The sequence below is a fragment of the Notamacropus eugenii genome, chromosome 1 (assembly GCF_028372415.1).
Source record: "Notamacropus eugenii isolate mMacEug1 chromosome 1, mMacEug1.pri_v2, whole genome shotgun sequence".
Taxonomy (NCBI): Eukaryota; Metazoa; Chordata; class Mammalia; order Diprotodontia; family Macropodidae; genus Notamacropus; species Notamacropus eugenii.
The window spans coordinates 383,224,672-383,235,556 of record NC_092872.1 but is presented as its reverse complement, the minus strand read 5'-3'; the positions used below and the strand labels follow the sequence as shown (position 1 = coordinate 383,235,556).

The following is a 10,885-nucleotide window of genomic DNA, read 5'->3' as shown; positions in this document are numbered from 1 at the left end:
CGAAGAAGCGCCGCGAGGACCGGAGATTTCGTCATAATCCCCTCCACACCCCCACGAAGCTCTTCCCGCCTAGCGCCGGCGTCCGGCTCGAGGACAGAGAGGGGCGTGGCTCTGAGCCCACTACGCTGCGGCGGGGCGTGGCCTCGCACCTCCGGCGGGAGCCCCTCGTGGTCCTTTTCCCGCCTGGCTTTACTGGCCTTGAATGACCGTTATTGCCGTTGCAATGCTAAGGAATGGACACCTCTTCCAGTAACGTCCTAGTCCCTGCACAGGAAGACAGATTCCTGGACTCGGTTCGGTGCCCCCCACCTAGAAAAAAAACACCGCAGAAAACCCATTACCTTCCCGCGGTTTCTGTGGCTCTCCAGCGAACGCTTCTGGGGCGAGGAGTCGGGCCGGCCGAGGGGAACACCTTTCCAACCGGGCCGAGACCCAGAAGCAGCGTTACCTTGACAACGGAGATGGCGCTATTCCCCCACCCCGGCTTTTTCTCCTCTTGGATCGAAGAAAGTGACAGACTCGGACAACGTGGATAGAGGGCCTTCTGATGAGAGCCCCCTCCTCCAGCCCACCCCCAAGCTCAGAGCTCAACAGCCTCGTGCACTTTGGGAGACTGACTCTACGTGAAGACTTGGAGAGCAGGGACAGTTCACCCCTGCCTTGGTCTGGTGGAGAGCTCGGGAAGCGCGTCGTCAGGGTGAGCCAGCGTTTGCTAGGACCTAGTTCTGTTCCCCAGGGTGGGTGTAGCTGAATACATTTCATCTCTTACCCCTGATGGAAGATGGTCATCATGGGCCCCCTTAAGGCTTTTCTACTATCCAGACATCCTCAGCTCCTTCCGTTAACCCTGATCAGGATGCTGCACATTTACCATAGCAATGTAACTGTGACTGGGCCTTGGTTCTAAGGTCCAGGTCTCTCAACCAGGGCATCCTTCTCTGGATTGACTCCGCTTGTCAGCGTACTGTGGGCCCTCAGACAGAAAACAAAGCTCTAAGTCAATTAGGGCCATAAGACTATCCTCATTCCTTCTAAGCACTAGAATTCTAGACCAGACCTGCACAACTTGGCAGTGTGTAAGGGCCAAAATTAAAACAGGCTGAATTTCATTAGGTCACAAATAGGCTTTTAACAGCTCATTTTCCAAGTAAAGGTATAATTAATGATTAAACTGTTTCTCAAAAACTTTTTTTTAATCGGGACATAATCCAAAAACTAGTCAGCAAACACTTCTTCATGAAGTCACCTTCAGTAAAAGACTTCCTAGCAGCAGCAATTTCTTTAGAATCTGAAAACTAACCTTAGTAGCCGCTTCACTTTCTGAGTTTACTTTCTTGAAAAACTGTTGTTCCTCGCTGAGATTTTTCAACAATTTGTATGCTTTCATTTTTTTTTCCATTGGTGTCCAATTTGCTTAAGTCAGGATGTTTTCATTCAAAATGGCTAGGAAGACTGTATTCCTTTGGAACAGCAATTACTTCTCAGAAAACAAGGCACAATATTTTGTCTTGTGTAAATAAACTATCTATTTGCCCACTCCACATTAACATTCTGTATTCTGATTCGATCTTCCATTTCTTTTTATCACCCATTTTACAAAGTCACCCCAAAAACTTTAATGTTACAACCAAAACTTCACAACTGCTCACATATGAAGAAATACTGACCTGAGTGTCTGACTTTGGAGAGAGCGCCAGACACTTGTGTAACTTGCAGGGCGACTGCACAGCAAGGGAGGGGAAGAACGCCTTGTTATTGCCGCTCGTTGCATAGCAGGCATTAGCTGCATTGGCTCATGGCTGCACTCATTTTGTCCCATCACCAGTAATGACTGAAAACATAGTGAAAAGGTACGACTCCCTTTCTCTCAGACTAGACAGACTGATGATGGTTGGTTACCCTGGGTCTCATGACAAATAGAAGAGAGTATGCAGTGGCAACCCACTTTCCAAGTTACATAATGGGCACAGTAGTGACTAGTGGAAGTCAGGTTAAGTGGGGCACATGGACAAAGTACTTGTTACATCTTTATCTTTCACATTCCCTACATTTTTTGTGGGCCACCTGAAATCCTTTGGCAGGTTGCAACTGGCCTTTGACCATATGTTGTGCAGTCCTGTTCTAGACCCTAAGCAGTTTTTAACCAGGATTTTCAAATTTCAGTTTGGAGAACAGGTGCCAGCACTGACATTGCTTTAATAAAATCAACTCACTTGAAGACTGGGCAGAGCATTGAAAAACATCCCCAAAGGGCTACCTCCTATCAGTGAAACTCCGGGATCAGTCCAAGAATCATGTTGCCAGCTATTTGTGACCACCTACTTTCTCTGTAATCCACCCCACCCCAGACCCTTATCCAGAGAAGAGCAAAGAAATTCCATACCAATCAATCACTGAACCAAAAGTGCTTATACTGGCTGGTTTTTATTTCTTGGGCATGTTCTCTATAGAAATTCCAGCTTAGACCACCCCAAAAAGCCCCTGAAGGTCTCCAAATCGAACTTTCTGAACAGGTCCCAAACCACAGCACCTACAGCAGATCCCGAACAGCCTCCACAATGGTTGGAACAATGCACTAGACCTAGATCATCAGTATTTTATTTAGAGCTGTGGGCCATCAAAATGCGTCAGTTCCTTCAGTCCTACATCTGTTCCTCCTGACAAAAGTGATCATCCATCTCAGATCTTCCAGGTTAGTCCTGATTTCAAATATTTTTCCCCCATAAACCAATATTTCAGCAATTAATAACTGAATAAATCAAGTACACATAACAAAAAATGTCAGTTGCAAAATATATAAAATCACAAGGAGTCTACATATATGTAATATATATGGACATTTTTGTACATATATAAAAGTATAAGTCTATGTACACATTATGTATGCAAGTGGTGAAAAGTAGACTGCAAATGGCAATTTCTAATCTTAAAGCCTAGGAACATATTGCCTTATGAGTGGTAATATAAAAAAAGCCTGTACAATTGTAATGTCAAAGAAGTTTGACCATAAAATATTGCCATCATGCCCTTATTTCTGTTCTTACCAACAGGGAGCTATGTTCAACTTAGTTGCTCTTAGGATCTTCACACACACACCACACACACACACACACCATTGTCTGCATATTTTTTTCCCTATGGGGATAATAGAAAAGACTTCTTTAATGAGAAATTTAACTTTTAGAGTGTCAGGCAGAGAAACATTCCCCTTTCCCCAGTCAGGTCTATAGATGTTACATTATCTTTTGCTCACCTTTAATAAGATTCAGTAGATGAATTAGTCTGTGCCAGCCAAGGGCTATTTACAAGGAGGAACAAGCCCTTTCTTATGACTTTTATTTTGTTTTGGGCTGCTGGCTGCAGCAATCTCAATTTAACAGCCTTCTTTGGGAGACAATCAAACAGAAAATTCACTGTCCTCCATTACAGCCCCATCACTCAGAACTACTTGTACATTTTTAGATACATTAAAAACAAACTCACAAATATCTTGTTCTTTGGTAAGTGTGGGAGTGTCTTTTTTTTTCTTTTCAGTTAGGCAGTAGATTTTGTTACAGTCATTTTGATGCACACATAAAAACAACTATTTAGATCTTAAATTCTTAACTTTTGTATGTCACAGACCCATTTCACAGTCTAATGAAATCTTGGATCTCTACTCAGAATAATGTTTTTAAATACATGAAATTACAAAGGAAACAAGGATATTTAAATACAGTTATCAAAATATTTTTTAAAATAAGTTCACAGACCTCAGGTTACCAAGGTTTAGATGTATCCTTGGGAGAAATGAGTCTAATAGCTCTTTGATGGGAACCCTTAAAATATTATTCCACAATATTATATATATATACATGTATATATATGTGTGTGTATATATATGTGTATATATATATATATATATATATAATATATTAATAGCTCATGTTTCTGTAATAACTTTAAAATTTACTAAGAGCTTTCCTCACAGCAATCTTTAGCATAGGTAATGTATTACCTTCATTTTATAGATGAGGAAAATGATGCTGAGAGAGATTTGCGAACTACTAAGTTTCAGATCTGGGACTCAAATCCAAATCTTCTGCTACATAAGTTCTTTCCACTACAAATATCATAAATAGCACATCTTCTAAGTACGTATCTTTACTACTCAATTATAAGGAATGCTCTTCTTTAAAGGATCTACTTTAAATAAAACTAGAAGCAATGTGTTAAGATAGACATAATAGAGCATCAAGGATCAAGAGACCTGAGTTCTAGTCCCAGGTTTTCAACTTTCTGTGTTGCCATGGGTAAACCAGATCACTTCCACTCTGTGGGTCTCAACTCTCTCCCCTGTGAAATGAAGTGGTTGAATCAGGGCATCTCTAAGGTCGCTTTTTGTTTCACTTTGATCAACTGTGTCCTCAAATTCTTTCTGGCTTCAGCATTCTGTAATGTTTATCTGAGTTATAAGTCCATCCTTTCGCATTCTTAAACTGTTTCACAAATAATGCACGGGAGGCACTGGAGTTTTGGGACTCCAACCTCTTGATCCAGTCAAAATGGCAGACACTGTCAGAGGGGTTAATAATCACCTTTACTCTAGTCTAGTCTTCTCAGAAGGTTTGCTGATAATGAGAGTTACTACAATATTCCCTAACAAACCTTTTCAAAGGGGCCAGCAGAAAGGGGAGGGGGCAACTACCAAGCACAGCTTGTACACTCCCCAAAATCCCCTCAAATCTTGATGAGGGCCAGTCAAGGTACACAGAGATTCCCCTATGGGTTCCCCATGGTTTCCCCACTCACTGACCAGTGCCAACTTGTTTTATAGGGCAACAGACAAAGAAAGCATATTGCCAACAATGGCCTCACAGGTTCACTCTAGCAATGTTATCATTCTGCACAGTCATAGTAAATGTCATATGCACAGTCATAGTAAATATTGCTTATATCATCCCTATATCTCACTGCACAGCCTCGGTAGGACTGCCTATCACTATGATTTTAGGAATTACTATCTAGAATCCTTGGGGCTATTCTGTGAGCTGTTATCTAACATCTGGAACCTAGACATTGCCATGGCCATGAATCCTGAGAAACTAAACTCTAAAAGGATAACAAAATACAGAAAATTCCATTATCTGTCCTTTCATCTTACTGTATATAAATAATAACTTTTAAAAGACTTGATTCTCCTAAAGAATGGAAAAACCTTCATCTGGTACCAGGAAATTATCAACAGTAGTAAATCAGTGGATTCTCATAGAATGGAATGTGAGGATCATTTTTTATGGTTGACTTTGTGATTTTTTTCAAACAAACACTACGTGCTCTGATCATTTCAAATTTCAATCAGACAAACATTTATTAAATACTTCCTATGTGGAATGTACTCCCCTAGTTATGCAGGAACCTTATATTCTAGTGGAGGAATACAGCATGTTCACAGATGAGTAATTTAGAAATTACCAGAAATAAGTTAATTTCAAGAGGGAGAAAACATAATAATTGTTGGGGATCAAGGAAAGTTTCACAGAGTGAATGTTATCTGAATTGAGCCCAAGACAAAGATGCTAAAAAGCAGAGGTGAGGAGAAAGGATGTTCTGGGTATGAGAAAGCCTTTGTGAAGGCCTGGATTCAGGAGGTAGAATACTGAGTGAGAAACCAGTAGTCCAATGTTGACAGAATGAAAGGGTATAACAAGAAATGACTAGAAAAATCAGATTGGAGACAGGTTATCCAAGACTTTAAATGCCAGGAGTTTATATTTGTATTCTAGAGATAATAGGGAGCTAGAAGTTTTTGAAAAGGGGAATGAATGGCATAGTCAGATCTGTCCCCTAAGATGATTTTGGCAATTTTGTGGGGGAGATTGTAGGGAAGAATTGCTGGAAGCAGAGAAATCAGTTTGGAAGTATCATTACAGTAGTCCAGGCAATAGGTGATAAAAATCTAAACTACAATGGTAGTTATGTGAATAGAAAGAAGGGAACAGATGTGAGAGATGCTATGGAAATGGAATCTATACAACTTGGTAGCTTTTTAGATATAAGAATTGAAGAAGAGAGAAAAGTTGAGGATAACCAGAGAACCTTATGTGACCAGAAGGATGGTAATGTTCTCAGTAGAAAGGGGGAAACTTGGATATGTGTCATTTTCTACGCTGAGAGTATTTTCATCTTAAGGTGGACGGTAGATAATTTTTTTTCTTCTTGTCACCTTTTCCCTCTCAAAGTTATTGAACTGACAAGATCTTAAAGATTTAATAAAATGATTCTTAAAACTGTAGTACAGCAGAGCTGGAACAGACCTTAAAACATAGAATGTTAAAGCTTCAAGGGACATTAGAACATAGAATATCAATGTGGGAAGGGGTCTTAAATCATTTAATATAACCTCCCTCCTTTTCTACTATTTTACAAAGGAAGAAAGGGAGGTATAAGAAAAAAGGGTAACTTGACCAAGCTCACAATGACAAGATTTAAGACCTAAATTTTCTGACTTCCAGTCTAGTAATCATCTAATACTTAAAGAGAAAAATCAGACTATATTTATATGATTATGAAATAAATTCATTAATCCTGGCATGAGTTAAACATCTAGTCGTGGGGTACCTGTGGCCTTGAAGCAACATGTGGCCTTCTAGGGCCTCAAGTGTCGTCCTTTGACTGAATTCAGACTTAACAGAATTTGTTATGAGAAGTTTGGATTCAGTCAAAGTTTCATCCTTGAGGACCTAGAGGGCCACATGTGGTTTTGAGGCCCCAAGTTACCCACCCCCGGTTTAGCCTATAGCTTTTTTGGTACTTTGACCAGGTTTTCAATGAGAGGGGAACATGAGTAAAGATAATTGTCTGCTTAGTCAGTTGCTGTATTCCATTCATCACCAAACCTGGTCCTACTAATGATTTTATACAAAACTTTAGTAGTAAGTTCTTAGTACATGGCAATTCATGAAAGAGAGAAAAGAGTCTCTTTTCCAAGAAGGAACTCGTAATAAAAGATAATTTATGAGATCATCTAAAGATAAAGATAAAGCTTTTCTCTATGACTATCCTAACTGCCTAAAAGTAGGCTCCTTTGGTGAGTCTACACTCTTCTCCTGTTCTGTTCTGCTCTGACCACATTCATTTAATAATCTATTAACTTCTCAAAACTGGGCAACAATTGGTACCTATGAAAGTTTCCTTCAAGCATTTTACAAGTTAACATCAGCCGTAGGAATAATGTCAGAGGCACCAAGACACAAAGTACTTCAAGATTTTCTGCGGGTTTCCCAAGTAGGCACAGGAACCATTAGGCAAAAAAAAAAGAAATGGGGAAGAAAAGTTGCAGCTCAAGCCATGCCTACAAGTCCCTTTACTAAGGTAAATTTGCCAGGAGGGGCCCATTTTATACCATCTTTTGTAATTAAACATGATAGAAAATCCCTCTCCCCCAGGAGACCCCTAAAGAATCTCTAAGTTTTCCTCTTTTCTCCATTATTGGTTAGAATAGGTACTAACAACTTAAGTGTTAAGAGTTAGATCCCTCTGTACAAGCCAATGTTTCTTTTTAGAAAAGTATTTGTAATGATATATTGGAAAAAAGCACTAGATTTGAAATCAGAACACCTAATTCTGCTTCTCTGACCTTGAATATGTGGCTTAGTCTCTCAGAACCTCAGTTTTCTCATCTATAGAAAGAGTATAATTCAATTAAATTTCTGAACATGTTTTCTTAAATGCCTACATTGTCATGGACATTGGGCGTACAAAGACAAAAACAAAATTGGCCCTACCCTAAAGGCGTTTACATCCAATCTACTGGAGCAGATGTAACATATAGACAAACAACTATAGTACAAGGCAAATTGAGGAGAGAGAGAGATTGTGAGAGTCAAAGATGAGGTGGGAGTACATACCAATCATAGGAAATAGCTTGTACAAATGTATGGAAGTAAGAGTTAGGGCATCAAGTACCCAGATCTGCTGACAGTGTATTTCAGCTTTAATTAGTTAATAAGAAGAAGTATTTATGAAATATAGTTGAAAAGGTAGGTGGGAGTCCAATTGTGGAAAGCTTTAAATACTAGACTAAGGAGTGTGTAATTTATTCCATAGGCATTGAGCCACTAAAAGTTTGAGTAGAAGAGTGATGCAGTTAGATTTATAGTTTAGGAAGATTATTTTGGCAACTGTATGGAGGATGGATTGAAGAGAAGAGAAATTGGAAGCAAGGGGACCAACTAGAAAGAAAGCCATTGCAATAAAGTACAAACAATGAAGGCCTCAGCAGAGAAAGGGAGACAGATATGCAAAGTGTTATGAAGTTAATATTGACGAGATTTGGAAACATTGGATATAGGGTAGTGGTGGAGAGATAAGAGAAAAAAAAGCAAAAATGATTCCATGGTGGGAAAGCTGGATGACTCTGAGAATAATGGTGCCCTCAATAGAAATAGGGAAATTTGGTAGAAAAATAGGTTTAAGAGAAGATTAAAGATAATGATAAAATTAAATTAATAATGGACATCCAGTGAAAATATCCAGCGCAAAGGTGATAATACATGAATAGAACTCAGGAGTGAACTTATTAGGACTGAATATATAGATTTGGGAGTCATCTGCAGAGAGATAATAATTGCTTCCTTGGGAGAGGTAGTGATAAGATTGAAGAGAGTACATGTAGTAAGAAGTCAATCCTGGGAAACATTCATGTTAAAAAGACAGAAGGGAGAGGGATAAAGCAGAAGAGTCTAAGAAGGATCCATCGGACAAGTAGGAAGAGAATCAGGAAAGAACAGTGTCATGAAAAGCTGAGAATAGTGTCTAGGCTTTGTCCAAGGCCTTCTTCTCTTTCTCCTCCATACTATTTCACTTGGTAATCTCATCTGTTCCCATGGTTTCAATGATCATCTAACACTAGGAGGATAAAAGGCAGGTAGGTGGCACTGTGGATAGAATGCTGGACCTAGAATCAGGAAGACTCTCTGAGTTCAAATTTGGCCTCAGATATTAGTTGTATGACTCTAGGAAAGTCACTTACCCTGTTTACCCCATTTTCCTTATCTGTAAAATGAGTTGGAAAGGAAATGGCAAACCATTCCAATATTTTTGCCAAGAAATTCCAAATAAGGTTATAGAGAATCAGACATGATAAAAATGACTGAATCTCTCTGCTGCCCTCCAGTTTCATATCTCCTACTGCCTATTAGACATTTCGAACTAGATGTGCTATAGATATCTTAAACTCACATATCCAAAATAGAACTCATTATATTTTACCTAAAACCTTCCCCTCTTCCTACTTTTTTATTACTATTGAGGGCACCTCCATCCTTTAGTCACCCAGGCTCACAACTTGGATGTCATCCTTGATTTTTCACTCTCATCCTTCCCTCACAATTTCAAATCAGTTGTCAAGTCCTGTTATTTCTGTCTTTGTAATATCTCTCATGTAACATCTCCCCTTCTCTCCTCTAACATGGCCAGTACCTTGGTTCGAACCCTTATCACCTTACATGTGGACTATTAGCTAGCTCTGGTTGGTGTCCCTGCCTCGTCTTCCCCTCTCCAATCCATCCTCCACTCTAGTATCAAATTGATCTTCCTAAAACGGGCTTTGATCATATCACCATATTCAATAAACTCCAATAACTTTGTTTTACCTCCTCTATCAATTGCAGAGTCTTCCATTTGACTTTTAAAACTCTTGATAACCTGACACTTTCCTGTCTTTTCAGTCATTATATGTCTTACTCCCCTCAGCACATCTTTTAATGAAGTGACATTGCTCTTCTTACTGTTACTCAAACAAAACACTCCATCTCCTGACTCTGAATGTTTTCACTGATTGTTCCCAATGCCTAGAATGCTCTTCCTCCTTATCACCACCTCCTGGCTTCCCTCAAGTATCATCTAAAATCCAACCTTTAGGAAGAAGTCTTTCTCAATCCTCCTTAATCTTAATACCTTTTCTCTGAGACTTTACTCAATTTATCCTGTCTGTATTTTGTTTATATATAATTTTTTTATTTAAGTTTTCAACATTCATTTCCATAAAATTTTGAGTTTCATATTTTCCCCATCTCTCCCTTCTCCCCACTTTAAAACTCCAAGCATTCTAATTACCCCTATCACCAATCAGCCCTCCCTTCTAACATCCCTCCCTTTCCTTATCCACATCTTCTCTTTTGTCCTATAGGGCAAGATAAGTTTCTATACCCCATTACCTGTATTTCTTATTTCCCAGTTGTATGCAAGAACAATACTCAGCAGTTGTTCCTAAAACTTTGAGTTCCAACTTCCTTTTCTCCCTCCCCACCCATCCCCATTGGGAAGGCAAGCAATTCAATATAGGCCATATATGTGTAGTTTTGCAAATGACTTCCATAACCGTCATGTTGTGCAAGACTATATTTCCCTCCATCCTATCCTGCCCCCCCATTTCCTCTATTCTCTCTTTTGACCTTGTCCTTCCCCAAGAGTGTTGACTTCTAATTGCTCCCTCCTCCCATTACCCTCCCTTCCATCATCACCCCAACCCTGCTTATCCCCTTCTCCCCCACTTTCCTGTATTTTAAGGTAGGTTTTCATACCAAAATGAATGTGCATTTTACTCCTTCCTTGAGTCAAATGTGATAAGAGTAAACTTCATGTTTTCTCTCTCACCTCCCCCCTTTTTCCCTCCACGGAAAAGTCTTTTACTTACCTCTTTTATGAGAGAAAATTTGCCCCATTCCATTTCTCCCTTTCTCCTCCCAATGCATTTCTCTTTCACTCCTTAATTTCATTTTTTTAGATATGACCCCATCCTATTCAACTCACCCTGTGCTCTCTGTCTGTGTGTGTGTGTGTGTGTGTGTGTGTGTGTGTGTGTGTGTGTGTGTAATCCCACCAACTACCCAGATACCGAAAA

The 10,885-nt window shown here is 39.6% G+C and overlaps 1 protein-coding gene across 2 annotated transcripts in view; it reads left to right on the top strand.

Moving 5' to 3' along the window:
• Positions 1-119: 119 nt before the first annotated feature.
• Positions 120-10,885, top strand: part of FAXDC2 (fatty acid hydroxylase domain containing 2) — a 62,689-nt gene continuing 51,923 nt past the window's right edge. The window contains exons 1-2 of one of the 2 annotated variants that reach the window (XM_072630819.1): positions 212-697; positions 2,514-2,692. Coding sequence is in view for 1 of the 2 variants with exons in the window: in XM_072630816.1 (XP_072486917.1) it covers positions 548-697 (150 nt within the window). In the remaining variant the exon portion in view is untranslated. Of the gene's footprint in view, positions 698-2,513; positions 2,693-10,885 lie in introns of both variants that reach the window. The other variant, XM_072630816.1, reaches the window with a different exon arrangement.